Genomic DNA, 19,161 nt, shown 5'->3' with positions numbered 1-19,161 from the left:
CATTAAGTCATGTCCAGTGGGAGCCAAATCAGTACCACCTTCATGTCACCTGGGGAAAGAAAATTGATAAAGGCTCCTTAAACTCCTTAAACAGGGGCGTTATTCAACTTTTTGGTGAAATATTTGGTCCTACGAAACAAGATTGAATTTAATTTTGACCTGTAGAGCAGATGCTTCAACAGTTTTGTGAAATATTAGATCATCAGCGAAATTGTTTTTTTCTAATTTACCTATTCTCACGGTAAACACTAAATCACAGCCCTGTGCAGTTTGACTTATCGTTGCTCTCCTTCTGTGATCCCAGAAAAAACAAAGATACAGGCATGTGATGAAGGGACTTCTCTAATTGTCTGCTGCAGGAGGTGCAATGGTTTCCTTTGCTCTGTGGCGACTACTTCTTCCAAGCCTGAAGAAAAACACAAAAGGAACAGAATTAGTGAATAGAATTTGCTTAAAACCCATTACTAAAGCCACACACAGGTTTATTATACAAAAAGAAACCTGACTTAAATGTGTATGCTTCCATATAAAACAATGCATATACTCCTATGTCACATTGACGACTCTTTTTATGATGAACATAGATTTACACACATTTTCGATAGCCATTAAAAACAAATAATATTTCCGTGGTGCACGTCAATACTACACAAGCTTATTTCTTCAATATGTGGATATATTGCATTTGGAATAAAGCAACATGAGTCCTCGTTGCAGATTCCTCCATGGAGCCAAATGAACGTCATCCCACCAGATAGTGCATAACATGAACAGAACTAAAGCTCCATCTGGTGGACTAAAACAAGTACAACAAGGCTTTTCCATTTCCAGGTTTGGAAACAGATATGCTTGCATTAAGCCCTTGAAATTATGAAATATGTGTAAGATGATACAGACAAAAACAAGGCGCTAATTAAGTGTGTAAGTCAGCGCGAGTATAATTACACAGTATCTGTTCGAGAAAAGAGTTTTTAAAAAATGCAGGAAAGCGATCAATACATATTTTATGGTTCTCTCATGTAGTGGGAGAAACATTTTTGATTTGAGGATTCCATTAATTGCTCAAACAGAGGACATAAGAAGCTAAACAGAACAATTAAACACGGATGAAGCAGTCGTTAAGTGAGCAGTCTGCACCAGCTTGCAGGTATCTCACAAAGCATGAAATGAATCAAAGTTGTTCATCTGCTTTGTATTAGTGGGAAAATTATAGATAATTGCTCATTTGATGTATTCCAAGTAAAGCATTCATACAATGCATGTGCTGTGGATATTTTCCATACAAAACTTCAAGATGCAACAAACAGAAAAAAAATAGGGTGTAATTGATTATAAGTTAATTGTGCAAAGGTCTCCCTGATGGAAACCATCTGTCAAAACAAGCTGTACATTCACTAATTCTAATCATAATTAATTAAATGGATAACAAATTACATACATCATAGTTAGTACAGGGGGGAAACTACCGCAGGAACTGTTATGAAACAAATTATCTTTAACAATGGAAGAAAATTACATCACATAACTAAATATTATTCTCGTTTCCGCGAGCCATATTTCTTAATGAATTCTCTAATTAATTTAATTCACACAATGTGCATAATTTGGAGCTGAAAATGTCAGTGGGTCAGACTTAACCATATTGTTGCTGGCTGTCTAATTTCAACGAGTGCCATATTAGCACAACATGACCTCTATGTAAATGACACAGACCAACTGTTGTAATTTTAATTCCAGGGTCTAATTAACATGTTCTAAAGATATCATACAAGTACATTTAGCTCATTTTACACATGCCAGTGTCAATGTCAGTTTTCCATTCGCCCTAATTTTCTGTAATCTGTTTGACGGGAAACGGCATAATGCTTTATGCTACAGATGTCAATTATGACCAAAAAAAGAAAAAGAAAAAGCCTTTTATTTTTTTCATGCTTCTTATATTAAGTGCTGAACTTTCTTGTCAGGGTGACTCGCCACTCTCAAAACTCAAGACTGCTGGAGCTGTGAGTATTTATACGGACTCATTCAGAAAGCACTTACATGTAAATTATCAGAGTATTTTAACAGAGGTGGGCATTCGAGCTACCTCTTTTCTTACGCTCGTCCCAATTACTCACTCTATCATACTGAGGTCAACAGGCACAATCAAAGTTAGTAAGCTCAGAGGATGTCACAGAGAGTGAAATAATAATAGCCCATAGATCACTACGGTATAGTTAATGATCTTGAGCAGTGAAGAGCTGTTGTGTGATTATTCTCAAGAGGTTTTCAGTTTGTACTTTTCTTATAAAAAAAATACATTTTCTCTCCGAGAACCTCTGAAGGATCCTTTTGTTCAGAGCGCAGGGACAAAATTCAGATGGGTCAAAAATGTTACACACATTCAACTAGAAATCATCAAATTTAAAGACCTCGACTTGTCATTTTCACTATAAATTAATCTACTGAATATCAGTTAATTACTTGGTCTGCAAAATGTAAGAAAATAATGAAAAAGTGAAGGCGATGTCTTTCAATTGCTTGTTTTGTCCGACCGAAAAATCAAAATCAATGGATGTTCAAACCGAGAAAAAGCAGCAAATCCTCAAATTTGAGAAGCTCAATCGAAAATGCTTTAAACAAGTAATCAATTATGAAAAATGATTGCAGACTAATCAATGAATGGAATAATCATTTCAGCTCTACAGTGCACACCATTGGTGAGAGAAGCACATACACCTGTGTGTGTTTGCACATTGTTTTACTTCAGGTAATGCTATACGAATGAAATCCTGTGTAATTATACGCTCGTGATCGACTTCCACCGACTGTATGCTCGGTCACCTCTGTTTCAAAACGCTGTGCCCATCCAGTTTTAGAGGAAATACAAATCAAATTTACCAAATGATGCCATCATGAGTGCGAATGCAGAAATAGGATGAATAAATGAATAAATTGCCCAGTGGATGGAACATATAAGCGAACACGTGCACTGCAGGGCTCGGGGGCTGTCCTGAGGCCAATCATTTAGCTAACACACTAATGAAAGCGTGTGTAGTGTGGCTAAGGGCAGCCACCATGGGAGGTACCACTCCCCTCCCTCCTCATGTTGGGGAGCGCTAATAGGCTGGATGGAGCCAATGGTACTCCCAGGAGAGGCCTGCTGATGAAGAGGAAAACCTGTCTTCGCCTTCACTAATCACTGCCTAATGGCTGCAGTAACACAGGTTTTACAAATGTGATTGTGCATGTGTGCCTGTGCACATCTGCGTGTTGTGTGTGAGAAATGCTGGCATTTTAAGATATTGGTAGAATGTTCTTTGCCTATCGTGTTCCTGTGCTTGGTCATGTGCATATTTTGCTACCAAAGATGTTTTGGTAAAACTGCAATTTACATAACAAGTGTAGGGTTATTGTGCTTTTCCAGGTATTGTTGGATTTCCCTTCACCAAAGCAGAAAATATGACGATTTGGGGTTTTGTTTTGTTTGTTTGTTTAGTTTCATATATAAAGGTCTAAATCATTGTCAAACTGACTGAAATGTCTCTAAATACAGGAACAAAGTTTGAGAGGCATTCAAATTGAGCTACAACGATAAGCTGATTAATCGATGGTCGCTTTTTTTTAACTTCCAGCTTCTCGAATGTGAGGATTTGCTATTTTTCTCCGTTTTAGTTATACTGAATATGTTGGAGTTTCGGGCTGTTGCTCAGACAAACAGTGTATGAACTAAACAATTAGGCTAATGGATTAGCCAAGACAATGAACAGCAGATGAAACAACAATGAAAATAATCTTTAGTTGCAGTCCTAAATAAATATCTTCCCCTCTGTTTACACTAGGGCTAATATTTCACAATAAAGCAGGCCTAATTCTCATTATGACCAATTGAGAAAACCCAAAATTCAGATTTTTCATCAGATCTCCACATTAAATGTATCAAGTTGCTGGTCAAACATAGATTCATATAAGATCATATAAAAAGAAATGCATCACAGTGAGCTGACAAGTCAGGATGTCAAATATCATTGTTGACATTCCCTAATTTAAAATGGTTAATGACTTTAGCCTAAAGTTTAGCATAGATTAAAGGATGAAAATAGCAGCTGCATTTAAAATGAAGCTATTTATATCATCATTGTCGCAATGCTGGGGTTGTTAGCCAACACGTGTTTGCATGGGGTTCAAATATAAACTCGCCTATATTGAATAACGTTAGCTATGACGTTCACGCAGACAGCACACAAAGCCTCCTGATTATTCACAGAGGTTTATCAAGTTAAACTACATTTAAAGGTGTGTCGCTTTCATTGTTGACCGTGCAGGTCTAACTTGTTTAAGACACTGAAATCGTGGTACACGTCACATGACGATATCAGCTTTTCACAAACTGGGCATTCTGCTTTGTGTGTAGCTTGCCGGTTGACGCCGACACTATTGGCTCGTGGCTGTACTTTTTGACGTCAACGTCAAACTATAGAACTTTAAGAAATCACTTCCGGTTGAGACCTAGAGAATAAAGTTCTAATAATAAAGAATGTGTTGCAATAATTGAGCTTTCCACTTTACTCTAGGTCGAGGACACAGCAGTTGACAAAATCAATATCAACTCTAGGTCACCTCAGTTTCTTCTTCTAGAGCTTTCCACCACATCACATGGTCCTCATCAGCAGATTACTTTATGGAACTATGGGTGTTCAAACGTTCCATGATTTTGAGCACCAGCTGGGACTTCTCATCCATGTTGACTTAAAAGCTGCAACGTGTTAAGTCTAGCCACATGCCCCAACTATACTGCTAGGTCCATGATGGACGCCCAGTCAGCGGACCCCTGGATCAGACCCAGATGCTGGGGTTTTCACTGATGGCTGAATTTGAGCTAACTGCTAACTGAAGGTCTCCCGGAGTTGCACCCCCTCTCCTGCGTGGAGCTGGGAGGATTAACCGAAAAACATGAGTAATTTTCTCATTTCTGCCACTTTGAATTTAATGCAATAAACAAACCATCAGAACGCACACATACTCTGTACCTGCAACTTGATTGAGAATCCCGGAGCAGCTCTAATTCTTTGTCCCCTCATGTTGGACTGCGGGCAGACTGGAAGCTACAGTGACTCAATATTGCCTCTCACAGGACAGACTGGGCTGGCAGTTTAGCATACGTCTTTGACACAACGTCAACACCGCAACTTCTTCATATTTTGTTGATGATGTTCGTACATTTTCTAACGTTTTGAACTAAAATGATGGCCATGTCCTACACATTGACCCTTCAAGCCTGTCTGTCAGTAGGCCTTGGAAACATCAGTCTTAACTCAAGGTCCACATGTTTGTGGACTCAAGGTCCTCATGTCATCAGCCGAATGATTTCTGATGATAAAACAACATGGATGATGCCTAGGTCCAGAATCCTCCAACTCCATTGAGTTGACTTGACAATTCTCTACTGATATCAGGCAAATGTGCATGTGAAGTCCTGGAGAATTATGGAAAGTTTGCATGGCAGACTCTATCTCTTCATGAGGACAGCATGTGACTTGGTCAAACACTGCAGAACAAATAAATCTATCGTGACCCTGAGAGAAAACACTAAACAAGACAACACATGGGCAGCAAAATGAGAAAATGCTACTGCTAGTAGTAAAACAAGGCTGGTACATCTGTATTGCCATGCTTTTAGACTCATTATTGAAGTCCGTTTACCCTGAAGTAGTTTTGGAAAATGAGCAAAAACATATTTTTGTTTCCTTTTTTTGGTGGGACAACAAGCATAGTCGCGTTTCTCACTTTTTCCCACAAACTGTTTCCGTCTGCACGTTGAACGCTTTATTTTGAAGGCCATAAACACCCCACTTCCTGTGCAGTTGTAGCTAGCTCTGGCTAGCTTGCTGTTAGCTCCGTGCAGTTGGCCGACACTTCCCTGCCAGTTTGTCCAATCAGAGTTTACTGACAGAGTGGAAGTTGGTCGCTACGTCCTCATACAAAAAAAACAAAAAACTGTGTCAGTCAAAGTTGTGGCGTGGAGCGATTCAGCGACGAAACCGACCACTTTAGCGAAGTTTATGTTAGTGACGAAGACTTTTGGCGAAGTTTTGCTATACAAATGCGTTAATGTTCCGCGGCGGTTGGCGGTGCCCCGAGCGGTACGGTATGCTAAAATAACATTACATCGTACCTTTGTGTTGGGTTATGGGTGTCAGACGCTGCTGTATTCCTGACTGGCAACACCGACTACAGCTGCCGCTCCGTGGAGTATTTCTAGCATGCCACGCTGGCAGATAACTTCTCCAAAGAAAAGAAAACTGTGCCTACAACTTAGAGGTGAGCCACGCAGTATGATACTTTGACATTTTGTATTTCACGTGGAAGTCGTATTTTCTTTTTTTTTCTTTTCTTTTTTTTACACCGAGAATGATGAAGATTATGAGATACATGAGGGGAAGTGGGAGGGTCCTCGCGTTTGTGTTTATCGCCTCTGTCGTTTGGCTGCTGCTGGACATGGTGGCACTTCGCATGTCAATGAACGACGACGGCAGTCAGCTGCTGAAGGAGCGAGTGATCAGAGAGAGGGAGGTCTCCAAACAGCAGTCCCGGGCCACACAGGTGGGGAGACGGGGGTTCAAACACCCAGTTCAGAGGGAGGACTTTGCTGTTACACTTGCTGTGAAGGGACCACTCGGTCCAAGCAACAAACTAGCTCATGTGTACAGACAGGGAGGCCAGAAACAGGGTAAAAACTCCTTTCATCACCGAGGAGATCATCTTCCCAAGACTGACAACCCCAAATATGTTGCTTTGGAACATAAAGGAGGAGCCCCCGTAGGCAAGGTCACACCAAAGCAGGATCCTGCAAAGAAGAAAGCGGTAAACTTGGATCCGAAAGGGATGAAAATAGAGAAAGGTAGAGTAAAAGATGGCTCTATTAAAGTGGCGGTACCTGAGGTACTGCCTGGTGTTCAGGAAAACAAACATGCTCCACTACAAAACTCTGACAAATTGGAAAAAGGCAAGAATGAAGCTAAAGTCAAGACTGGAGCAGAAGTGGGTCTGCTTGAGGCCGGTAAGGCACACCCTGTTAAAACAACGAAATCTCCAAAGATGGGTGTAAAAGGAAAGGATGTAGTCAATAAAATAGAGGAGAAACACGACCCGAAGGCAGCGAAGGAAACCCCGAAACCTACAATCAAGCTCCGAGCAGGAGACTCCAAAGATAAGTCTCCCGCTGCTGTCAGAAAACCAGGTGTCCACAAAGTGCTCTCTCTGGATCTGACCGACGTTCCCAGAGATGCCAACGCGGTGGGCCAGTTTGGTCAGGCAGCACTCGTCGCCAGCAACGAAGATGCCGAGGTGAGGAAGAGATGGGACGAAGGCTACTTCAACGTCTTCCTGAGCGACAAGATCCCCGTGGACCGGGCCGTCCCAGACACCAGGCCTGACATGTGAGTCTTCATCTGCACCATTTGACCTCTCAAAGGTGTTTCGACCGCCAAGCTGAATTATTGTTGTTGTTGTTGTTGTTGTTGTGTTGTTTCTTTTCCCAGGTGTGCACAGAATCTGGTCCACGATGACTTGCCGTCCACCAGTGTGATTTTCTGTTTCGTGGATGAAGTGTGGTCAACGCTCCTCCGCTCTGTGCACAGTGTGCTCAACAGATCTCCTCCGCACCTCCTCAAAGAGATCATCCTGGTGGATGATTTCAGCACCAAAGGTAACGGAGACCTGAACGCGTCACGTTACTTTCAATAAGTCTTCAACTGCAGCAGCTAAAGCACCAGCTAACTGCTAGTGACAACACTGGGCTTTCATTATTAGAGGTAGGACTGTAGGTCTTAATTCTCTTAATTGCTTTATTATACGTTTAGTTTTTGATATGGATTTACTTTGGGTCAAGTCTCTTTTGACCCTAGAGCCTAGTCAAAACTGCACTTTTTTTTTTTTTTTTACTATCTACTATCCCATTATGTGGTTATTAAAGATACTAGAGTTGTGACTCCGTATTTACGGAGCGAGACATTTCGCAGTTGATGATAAACTATGAGTGCTCTCTGGAGGACAAACTAATGATGTTCCTAAAGCTGATATCAGTTTATGACGTATGCGAGTGTTGTAAAATCATGTTCTAATATTTTCTCTCGTGGCAGACTATCTGAAACAGCAGCTCGATACCTACATGTCCCGGTTTCCCAAAGTGAAAATCGTTCGTCTGAAGGAGCGGCAGGGCCTGATCCGGGCCAGGCTGGCTGGAGCTGCTGTAGCCAAAGGTAACAACTCCAAACAATCTTTAATGTATGGTTTTCATATTTACTATTATTCCATATTCACATATGGAATAATAGTCTTCTAGCAAATACAGTACTGGAACATGAGAGCATTACCATTTTAAAAAGTCCCGCTGAGTTGCACATTATTGTTCAGTAGATTCCCACTTATGTATATTGTGTGCTTACTTAAGCAAACAGCTGCCTCTGGAGGTCTGCACTGTTAGAATGCACAAGGGGGTTATTTGTTTAATGACAGCTTGTTTCCGTAGGCGAGGTTCTCACCTTCCTCGACTCCCACATCGAATGTAACGTGGGCTGGCTGGAGCCGCTGCTGGAGAGAGTCTATCTGGACCGCAAGAAGGTGCCCTGCCCGGTGATTGAAGTCGTCAGCGATAAGGACATGAGGTGACTCGACGCAGCCAGTCATGTGATCGTGTTATCTGAAGTGATGTGGAAGGAAATGTCATTTGTTGCTGTGGCTCTTTCCTCTTTTATAGTTACATGCTGGTTGACAACTTCCAAAGAGGTGTTTTCAAATGGCCTTTGGTTTTTGGCTGGGGAGCGTTACCAGAGGAGTACATTAAGAAGAACAACATGACCGTCTCCGATCCCATCAGGTACCGAAACCGTTTTCATATTCATATCGTATTGTTAGTTCTGCTGCAGCTTTATTTATCCTTATCTTACAGATGTCCCGTTATGGCTGGAGGCCTTTTCTCCATCGACAAAAAATACTTCTATGAGCTCGGTGCTTACGATCCAGGCCTGGACGTGTGGGGCGGGGAGAACATGGAGATTTCGTTTAAGGTATATCGCTCATCTAATATCGGCCACACTGGTGTTTGTGAACTCCTTCAGAAGTTCTCTCGCATCACTCATCCTCCGCGTTGCCATTCGGACAGATCTGGATGTGCGGAGGGGAGATCGAGATCATCCCCTGCTCCCGGGTGGGACACATCTTCCGAGGGGAGAATCCTTACAAGTTCCCCAAAGACAGGCAGAAGACGGTGGAGCGTAACCTGGCGAGGGTGGCGGAGGTCTGGCTGGATGAGTACAAGGACCTCTTCTACAGCCACGGCTACCAACACCTGCTGAATAAGAAGACGGTTAACATCGGCAACCTCACCGAGCAGATTGAGCTGAGGAAGAGGCTCAAGTGCAAGAGCTTCAAGTGGTACCTGGATAACGTGTATCCAGATATGAAGGCTCCCTTAGTCAAAGCTGAGGGCCTGGTATGTAGTTAAAAATAACGTTGTTTACGTTTCCCTAAAAGATCTCTTGCTTTCCCGTCATTAAGCTATTGTTGTTTTCTGCTGACGGCCCAAACAGAGACCCATTGTCATGCGTGACTCTTAATGTGTAAACACGTGTTTGCAGTGCTGTTGTTTCACTTCCTTAAAGTTGTTTTTCTCATCTCATTTTTCCTCGTAGGTCTTTAATCGTGGCTTAAGAAAATGCCTCACTCTGCAGAACGGCTCTCTGTCGTTTGACAAGTGTGACCTCAGCAGGCAGGTAGGTGTCTTCACTGCAACAAAACAAAATAGAAAAATGTTTATTGTTTCAGATGAAAACATTTAGATATTGTGCAATTTTGGCCTCATGACTGTGGCATGACTTATAGCGGGCGCAAGAGAAAAGTATCCAGGAACAAATGTAGACCAGGTCCGGACCCAAGCCACGATAAACAAGGGTGGAGTCCAAGAGGAGACCAGGCCTTTCTAAATGTGGTCTTTTTAGATTCAGAGCAGCCACTGAGCCATCCTTCAACATATTCTAGTTTTTTAATGGAGCATAATTACATCCTGTCTCTCTCTCTCTCTCGCTCTCTCTCCGGTATTCAGAGTCAGCACTTTAATTACACCTGGATGAGACACGTTCGCCAGCAAGATCTATGTGTCGCTCCCCACGGCAAGGGCAGCGGCTTTGCTTTACAATTATGTGACAACGCCAAGCCTGAACATCGCTGGTTCCACAAATCATCCAACTCCGCTCTGGTAGGTTGACTTTGGGCATGCCGTTTGTTTTGTCTGCTGTCTTTGTTCCTCTCTCCTTTCTATACACTTGTCTTTCTCTCTGTCTCTGTATTTCAAACAACGGGACTGTTGCTGTCCGTTGGAAACTAGTGTCGTAGAGTCAAAGAGCGTTTAGAGGCTAAAGCGTTTGTCCGTTTATCATGTTTCCATGTTTTGTCTTTGTGAAGGCGGAGCACCTCATCGCAGAGTTCGTGTCCAACCACATGTGCCTGGAGGCGGGGCCTCAGGGTGACGCTCTTCACCTGAATCCATGTGAAACCAGAAACTCCTTCCAAAAGTGGCAGTTCACACACTACCACACTCTGTGACGAGACTAAAATGTGTCAAACGTGCACTATAGAGACCTGCAGGGGCCTCACATTACAGCGCGGTCTGTGGTCCAGACTCGACACACGACTGTCCAGAGGAGGAGGGACGCGCTTTAGTGGCAGTAACGTGTGTGTGTGTGTGTGTGTGTGTGTGTGTGGTGTAAAGCAGAGGGTGTGGGGATGTGCAATGTTACTAATTTCCTTTTGATTATATCGCCATGGACTGATGTTGAGGTTTTAAACACTTGTACCGGAGGAAAGAGAGCTTCTTGTCTCTGTTTAGGAAGATGTGGACCGGAGTTTGCTCAAGGGATTCGGGTGAATGTCTACAGAAGAACACTCTATATCATCACACTGCCAAAGATTACACAGTGACTCTTAGATGTGAGAGGAAAAAAGTGATTTTTCTCTCTTTGTTTGCTCTGCGGGGACTGATTGAGTTTATTTGGCTGTCATGTAGAATGTATTAGCATTTTTCTAGATGTCATTTACTTTTATGTTTGATGAGGCACGTGGTTGAAACAGCTGCTTCTATGGTTTTAAGCATTATTTAGGTGTAGTTTCTTTTCTTTTTTTTTTAACTGTCCCTTTTGTATATATTTCTTCTTGTCACTAGAGGGAAGTGTTGTTCAAAACATGCAATAAACCTGTGCTGTGATGTCATGATGTTGTGACCCGTTATCAAACCCCTTCACTACGCACTGATAGAAATGGATTTGATCAAGAAATTAAAAATATAACGATGGAGATAAAGATTTAATAGCATGTATCACTTTATTATGTTTTTATCCACCAGCCTTTAGGACATGTAAGTATGTATGTTTAGGTAATCGCTCAAACATTCTTACCCTAATTACTAGAGGTTAAGATACCGCAGCGCTAATACCAAACAACTTTGTAGTTATTAGTAGGATTATAAATCCCTGAGCGTCTTATTTATGTAATCTGCTGCTCAAATACCTGTCTTGCATAACGAGATGTTTTCATCCTAAAACCATCAACTCAAAACACAAAGTATATCTTAGATATGAGATGGTTGTTAGGCCTTGCTCTCCCATCAGATACTACACAACAGATATAAATAGCACTCATTTGGAAATCGTGTGTCACCTGGAGAGTTACATCAGAGATTTTCGAACAAATAAGTATGTAAACTGTGTGCCACATGGCATAGATGTCAGTTTTGTTATGGATCCCGTTCAGCAGTTTTTATTTTCCTTAAAAGAGCTCAAAATCCACCATCTTATAAATTCACGACCATGTACTCAAACTCCTCTATCTTCTGGCGGGTGTTGCCTCTGCGGATCTTGCGGTAGGACAGGGTGTCGTATTTGGAGGGAGAGAGGTGGTTGAAGGATTTCTTCGGCAGAGGCAGAGTGGAACAGCCTGAACTGGAGTTCTGATGAAACCCCACAGGGACATCGAAGTCCTGGTCCTGCTCTGGCGCCACCTGAAGCTGCCTGTCACCTGACATCTGGAGTTGAGCACTAGAATTCTGCTCTGGGACGTCCGCCTCCCCGCTCAGCCTCGTATAACGCTCCCCGTCGGTTTCATACAAGGGTTCAAGGTTTGGGGTCACTTCTTCTTTTTCAACTGGCAGATTCACTGAAACGAAGAGGAAAAGGAGAATCTGTTTTGCATTCTGTAAACAAAAACCTCTCTTTCAGACAGTCTATTTTACTACACAATAATGTTAAATTCCTCTTACCTTTGTCTGCTGATATGTTTTGCTGTGTTTGCATGTCTGTAATTGTGCAGTTTAGAGATTCTCCACAGGTGCTCGCTGACTTCTCTGGAGCTGGATTAGACTCTGCTCCTGGTTCTGCAGGATCTGACTGATCCATAGGTACAGTTTTTGGTTTCTGGAGCTCTTGTTGCTTCTCTTCTTGCTCAGTCAGAATGACCCGCTGAGTCACTTCCGTCTCCAACTCTGCGATTTCTTCGTCCATAATGGATTCGTCCTCCGTATCATCCTCATCCTCAGCTGCCACACTGTTGACAAGGAGCTTGCAGCCGTCGGCACCAAAACCACAAGATGTGTTTGCTTTTGTTTCCTGATGAGCTCGGTCCTCCTCACTGTAGAACACGGAGTCATCTCCCTCCTCCATCGACCACACGTCTCTTTCTTCAGGATCCTCCGGGGTCTGGAGGGCCTCAAGAGTGATCCCTCCAATGATCTCCAGTACCGGGGATGGGAGTGCGTCTTTTTCTACTGTGAGCCTCGGGGCCTTTGCAGGCATTGTGCTTGTCTCCATCTCCATCTGACTGTTTATCTTTCCTCTATTGAAAATGGTCAGCGCTTCAATGCTCTTAGCTGTTTTTTGGCTTTCTATTTCTCAAATAAAAATGTGAGCACTCCACCGTTCCAAGCATGTTACCAGAAGTACTTCTTATCCTGCTTTGTCAAAGAGTGAAAAAGGAATCCATCCTACATTTCAGTTAGCAGCGCAAGGTCAAGCTCTCTAGTGTGCTCTCTAGTGCTAGTACCATGTAAGTCTGTGTGCATGCTGAACCACCGGAGAACAGGGGTGTTGTTGTTGCCCCAACAAAGACTCTTTGTGGCTCTGGCATCTGCATATTGAAGTGATTGTACTCATTCTTTGCTAATCTCTGTTGGGTGACCACCTTCATTCTGTAACGTTTTGAGTCGGGATTAACATTCTCCTAAAGGTTTTCTTTACAGTGTTTCCCCGTTTGAACCGACAGTGTTTTTGCACATGTGCTGAAGCTAAGCCCCGTTTTAACTGAATGTAAATACCATTGTATCTTAAGTAAGGCACCTGAAATGCTGATATAACAGTATGTTCAAACACATAACATCAGCACTGTTCGAGGTAAAAGATTAGAGAAAGCTCAAAGTACAGATTTGTGGATTTTCATCTCACTTTAATCATGTCACAACCCTCAGATTTATCTTGTAACCATTCGGAGGGGTTCCACCACTACGTTGGAAACCTACCTAACTGTGTATAAGTAGCTAAAGATCCAACAAGCTAGAGTAAAAAGCTGCTTATGCACAATGTTATTATGATAATCCGTCATGGGAGATATTTTACTGCAGAACAACTACTTTTGGTCTTTGTACGTAAGGATGTGAATACTTCCTCCACACTGTCTGCATGCAAGAGGCATTTCCATTCAACCATTTCATGTTCTGCTTCATAACACAAGTGAAGCGAGTGTTACGCACGTGAAAAAGAAGTGGTGATTTTCTAAATGATTTTTCTCCTGGTTTTGCAGCTTTCAAAATAAACAGTGTCATCTTGCTTGTGAATGGGAATCATCAAGTGCAGGAAAACTCTGTTTAATTGATCATAATGTGATAATATGAGAATGCCCCTTTGTGTGTCTCTCTTTCTCTCTCTCTCTTTAGCAGCTGCAGCAGGAAACCAAAGAAGTGAGACTTATTACAGGAAATGTGTGAGGTTTCTATTCTCAAGTGTTTAGCTTCATTTTTTAACAAACAATAGTGCATTCCCAAGAATAATAATAGTTTGTGTGTATGAGTAAAAGATGTGTAATACCAGCATCACCATCAATGTCATCATCACCACTCTGCTATATGCACAAGTTACATCTTTCCTTTTGAGCGTGTAACTTTAGAATGAGTGTACATTGTTATATCTGGGATATGAAGGAAAAACACTGGTGGGTTTGTAAGACTTCAAGTTTATTTTTTTGCATACATATTTTCTTGATTTGATATGAAAATATAAAGCATGACATTCTGTAAAAAAGTTGTGTTTTCTTGCCACTGAAAGTGAAACTTGCACATTTAGTTACATTCAGAATTTACAAGAAACAGTTCCAGTGTTTCTGACCGAACACTGACAGTTGTACGCAGCCTAACATAACGTTGGAAATTAAAACCGTTAAGTAGCACCTCTTGTGCCCACATCCTGTTTTGAGCCGAGCGGATATCTATACTGAGAGCTTTGGTTTTGGTTTTCAGTACCTGAACGTGACAGAAGAAGAAGAAGACTTTGAATGTCTATCTGACCTGCAAAATAATTGTTTTCTTGTGTTTTAGATCACAAGCTCATTTGGAAATCCAAGGTGCTACATGAATACAGCTACTAGTTCAGACAATTCAGATTAATGCAGTCTTATATTCAAGCTAGTACGACACATAATCTCATCTATATACATTGTAATATTGTATGTACATATTTATTTAAACAACATAATATTTCCATAATGCGTTTGTGCTACCACAAGTCTAAGCCAAGCACTTTTAAGGTTCAGAACCCTCTTGAGTAAACTTTGACATTGACAAATGCCGAGCCCCAAAATGTCTGTCATCTCTGTGTTCCCATGAAGGCAAAAGCAGATTTCTTATAAAGGTTTAACCCAACCTTAAGAGTGGGGAAACACTTCATCACAGTGTATATTTCTTTCTGCAACCAGAGCATGAGAAACCATGTTTAATATCAACATATAGACACATAGGAGCATGTGAACAACAAGTCACTGAGTGTTTGTTCCCATCTCTTCCTCTTCAACTGATCGCTGGAGTCCAGGAATTAACTTCAAGATGTGTTTGCGAACACTGGCTCTCCTGCTTTTACGGGGCAGGGTACCAAACAAGGAGGTCATCCTTGTTTCCTCCCAGGAAGGAGAGAGAGAGCTGCTGCTGTCGGCCAAACTGGAGCTGCTGCAGCGGCTGATGGATTGGTGATGTCGGCTTGAGCTCGAGGAAAACCTGCAGGAGCTGTCATGTGAGGGGAAATCTCTGGAGAAGAAGCAGCTGTCGTCTGTGGTGCTGGCTGCGCTGCATGGGCTGGGAGAGCACAGATCCCCAAACACGCTGGCCTGGTCACTGTCATCCGTCATCATGCTCCTGTAACTACTGTCACTAGAAAAACGCCGGCCACAGCGGACTGTTGGGGAGCTCAGAATGGCTGAGGGGTCCACTGAGAGGTGGAGGCTGCTGTTGTTCAAGTTACCTGAAAGCATAACAAAAGCCCCTGTGAGAGAACGCTACAGATGACGAGAAGTGTGCAACAGGATGTTCTTCAGAATCATCTGTGTTCGTTTGTCAGGGGAACTCCTTTATCTAATTTATCTGGAGTTTACACACTTGAATTCACATCACACGTTTGTATCGCTTTAGAAAGACGACTTGTGAGAAAGGAAGCGCTGTGGTCTGACAGCCGAACAAACCCTCTCACCTCGCGTCAGACGTTTTTCCTGTAATGTAAGGGCTTGCAGCTCCACCAATTTCTCACGTAGCGATTGCTGTATGGGCAAAACAAAAAAAATAGAAACATCAGGGTTTTACTTCCAGTAAGATCATTTTTTATCAGTTTTGCTCTTTCATTACTGCCAGCTGGGTTTACTTGTGCCAGTTGTTCGTAGGCTGCTATACAACCAAAAAGCCGCAGTGCGTCAACAACAAACATGGGCAGGGTCAAAGAGACTCACCTTAAGCAGGTTCATGCTCTTCTCCAGCTCTATCTGCTTCACTATGTTCCCACATACGGTCTCCATCCTGGAATCACATAGCAAAACACATATTCACTCACACTGTCAACAGCACTGTAATCATACTGTTTTTATTTCTATACAGTAGATTTTTTTGTGCTTTGTTGCACAACCAGTTTTTGAATTTTTCTCACTCACTTTAGACTGTTGGTTGATTCTCGTATGAGATCAAGTATGTGCGGATGAGATGATCCTTCAATGCTGACCCCGTTTATGGTGACGATAATATCTCCTGCAAATAAATGAGGATGCAAAAAAAAAAAAGGAACTAATCAATTACGAGAAGACAACATGACTTTGCATGGCATATGTGCATCAGAGTGTGTGTGTGTGTGTGTGTGTGTGGGTGTTGACATGGGTGGTAAGTGAGATAACTGTCAATATGTTAACAGGAAAGGTAATAAGGGTTGTGTATGTGTGTAAGCCTGCGTAGGGCCTGTATAGAGGGTGTGGGTGGTTCACCTGCGGTCAGGCCAGCATTCTCAGCAGCGCTGTCCTCCTGCACTTTGCGCACAAACGTGCACATCTCCACTGCAGAGCTGTCTTTCAGCTGCAGGCCGTAGGTCTGCAACAAGAGACCATTTGTCAATACCTTTCCGTAAAAGGATCCGCTTACACATAAAGTGAGCATAAAAAATCCTCTAGAATCAGAGATTAAAATGCATGACATCGACGTGTAAGCTACTTTATCTTAATGAGTATAAAATGTGATTACCTGAATTTCAAAACCAAATGTTTCATTGTCTTGTTTTTCCAGTACAATCGTGGTCCTGTGAAAAGGAGAAATGCAAAACAAGAGAAAAATGAGTGCTAAAAATTTATATTTTAGGAACTGCTCTTTATGTAATTAATCGTCCTCTTCAATCAAATAAAAATGCAATATATATATATATATATATATATATATATATATATATATATATATATATATATATATATATATTATTATCGTAGTAAGGTTAAAGGTGAAACCTTCTGTAGGATAAATTGCACAGCAGATTTGATATATTTACCTTTGTGGGTCAGAGTAATCAACCAGGGAGTTGCAGCGGGTTTGTTTCGGCTGCAAAAGAAGAAATGCAGAGTTCCTCTTTAAAACAATACCATAGCTTCAAGTTTTAAAGCTCTCTGGGAACTGATTGTTCAACTTGAGAACATGTTGATCCTACGTGGGTTAAAGAACTCAAAAGATTAAAATTGTATTTGAATTGTGGAAGTGTGTGTTTTTACTCTTTATATTCCAGCTATATATCACACTTGATTTAGTGTCTCACCTTGCATACTCTGGGCAGAGAGCCTGTGGTGTGCCGGTGTCGATCATTGTTTCCCATCAGTGAACGTCGGTACCAAAGGGAACATTTCCTCCTCAGAGTATTATCCAGAATGTAATTCTCTTGGCTGTCCTGGCGTGAAAGTCCATTGAAATTCATGGTTGGGAGACTAGTCCTCAAAGCACCATCACGTCCTGCTGCAGCAGCTCTTCAGTGATTGTGTGGCCCTGCCCCGCTGTGCAGCCGAGAGCACTAGCGGAAATCCACGTCATGTGATGGTTGTGGTGGACCTGCATCTGCAGATCACAGCCTCACATAGCTAATTTCCTGTTTACCTTTGAACTTTCTTTTTTTTGTTCTTCTTTCTTGAGAAGGGATGGTTTGCTGTATTATTCCCCTTCAAACAGTCCCTTTTCCCTTTTTGCAGTCTAAGCAATTCGATTTATGGTCTGTCAGAAATCAGCAATTCATGAGAAACTGCCACCTCACGCCTCCACCAGCACCTGCTTCGAGCCTCTCTCACTCTCAGTTTCTCAATGGGCTTAGCTTCTGCCTGAGCATGAGTCCTGTGTTCTGCCAAGCAGGGTGACTTGTCTTATGAGGACAGACAAAAGGCTGATTTAGCTCGGGGCCAGTGTCACGCTCCCCGAACAGACAGCATGGGTCATTGGGCCGAAGGCATCAGACATGGTCGGTTCAAAAGGGAAATCACACACACACAGGCCATCAGCCAGCGGGACAATGGTGGATGGGGCAAAGAAAACTGAGCCACAGTGCACAAACCTTCTTCCACTACCACGCCCATCCTTACAAAAGGTACTCCGTTTAATCTGCAGGAAAAGAATATCATCTTTCACCGTGCACAAAAGCTGCATTTCTTTGGTGACCTGAAAATCAGAGAAAAGGGTCTTTTCGCTTTGAGCCTCAGTACTGTATGTATGAACCCAGTTGAAATACTCCTTAACTAGCAGATTGCCTCACAGCAATCCCCTCTGCCCCACTGACCTGCAGCAGAGCCGTTGGCCAACCGACCACGGGACCGTCTGGAACACAGATATCCCTTTTCTCCGGGACATTGCAAACTCCCATCTATAGTTGAACCACTAGAAGTACAGAAAAGATGACATTTTGTTCTCTTCTTTGACATCATACACTCTCTTGCTGCTTGATGAACGCGGGGAGGAAAAACATTGGATATACTATCGTCAATGGTTCTGTAATACGGGAGGAAACAGAACATACTGTACACCTTGTTGCTTGAGTTTTAAAAACTAGATTGAAGTTTTGAAGTGTATCTTTTAACAATACTTATGTCTTATATTGCTGTGTGTTTTGTGTTACAATTCTAAAGCAGTGGTTATTTTTCCAATGTTACAGTCTGAAAAGTAACTGTATTCAGAAATTGTGGGTTTTTTTATGTGAAAAAAATGTGAATTCATCTCAAACTAGTTTCATTCTTTGCCCCATAAACCTCCTGTGGGTAACACTGTGTCTCTTGTCGTAGGTGACCGGCAGCACAGTCAAATCCGTTAAAAGCAACTTGCAGCACAATCTTGCGGCGTTGACTCATCTGCGTAGTGCTGATGGCCTCAATGTTACACTTTTATTTCCTCTGTCTAACGGACACATCATAAGTGAGATACACGAGTAGAGCGGGAGAACAGAAAGCAGAGATGAGTCGTGTCAGTTAAGGTAAAAGTGTGATGGGGAAGATAAAAAACAAAAGGACCTGTTTCAGATGAGTTGCTCCGGGAAATTCTGCTCTACGTGCAGTAATGTGCAAAGCTCTGCACAATCAGTTCTTTCAAAGTCACAAATGCAATGT

The 19,161-nt window shown here is 42.2% G+C and overlaps 2 protein-coding genes across 2 annotated transcripts; one reads left to right on the top strand and one right to left on the bottom strand.

The window, feature by feature from the left end:
• Positions 1–5,902: 5,902 nt before the first annotated feature.
• Positions 5,903–11,244, top strand: galnt5 (polypeptide N-acetylgalactosaminyltransferase 5). Its single transcript, XM_076108335.1, has 10 exons — positions 5,903–7,418; positions 7,521–7,687; positions 8,121–8,240; positions 8,510–8,645; positions 8,738–8,857; positions 8,930–9,047; positions 9,143–9,472; positions 9,672–9,752; positions 10,082–10,234; positions 10,441–11,244. Exons 1-10 carry the CDS (start codon positions 6,391–6,393, stop codon positions 10,579–10,581), a joined length of 2,394 nt encoding a protein of 797 aa, XP_075964450.1. The 5' UTR covers positions 5,903–6,390; the 3' UTR covers positions 10,582–11,244.
• A 2,986-nt stretch (positions 11,245–14,230) lies between these two features.
• Positions 14,231–17,572, bottom strand: cytip (cytohesin 1 interacting protein). Its single transcript, XM_076108324.1, has 8 exons — positions 17,340–17,572; positions 17,079–17,128; positions 16,781–16,835; positions 16,528–16,630; positions 16,204–16,297; positions 16,006–16,072; positions 15,753–15,819; positions 14,231–15,527 (listed from the first exon to the last, which is right to left on the bottom strand). Exons 1-8 carry the CDS (start codon positions 17,493–17,495, stop codon positions 15,049–15,051), a joined length of 1,071 nt encoding a protein of 356 aa, XP_075964439.1. The 5' UTR covers positions 17,496–17,572; the 3' UTR covers positions 14,231–15,048.
• Positions 17,573–19,161: the final 1,589 nt, after the last annotated feature.

The sequence above is a fragment of the Anarhichas minor genome, unplaced genomic scaffold (assembly GCF_050575085.1).
Source record: "Anarhichas minor isolate MPS153535 unplaced genomic scaffold, ASM5057508v1 ptg000004l, whole genome shotgun sequence".
NCBI lineage: Eukaryota > Metazoa > Chordata > Actinopteri > Perciformes > Anarhichadidae > Anarhichas > Anarhichas minor.
The sequence above is the reverse complement of the archived record's forward strand: the minus strand, read 5'-3'. Positions and strand labels throughout refer to the sequence as shown.

What these genes read in the sequence shown, in the direction of transcription:
- galnt5 (XM_076108335.1), top strand. Translation starts at nt 6,391, where the DNA reads ATGATGAAGATTATGAGATACATGAGGGGAAGTGGGAGGGTCCTCGCG. An exon ending in TGGAGCTGCTGTAGCCAAAG is followed by an intron (nt 8,241 to 8,509) that starts GTAACAACTCCA and finishes TTGTTTCCGTAG; the next exon opens with GCGAGGTTCTCACCTTCCTC. An exon ending in GTCAGCGATAAGGACATGAG is followed by an intron (nt 8,646 to 8,737) that starts GTGACTCGACGC and finishes CCTCTTTTATAG; the next exon opens with TTACATGCTGGTTGACAACT.
- cytip (XM_076108324.1), bottom strand. Translation starts at nt 17,495, where the DNA reads ATGAATTTCAATGGACTTTCACGCCAGGACAGCCAAGAGAATTACATT. An exon ending in CTCTGCCCAGAGTATGCAAG is followed by an intron (nt 17,129 to 17,339) that starts GTGAGACACTAA and finishes CTTCTTTTGCAG; the next exon opens with CCGAAACAAACCCGCTGCAA. An exon ending in CATTTGGTTTTGAAATTCAG is followed by an intron (nt 16,631 to 16,780) that starts GTAATCACATTT and finishes CTCTTGTTGCAG; the next exon opens with ACCTACGGCCTGCAGCTGAA.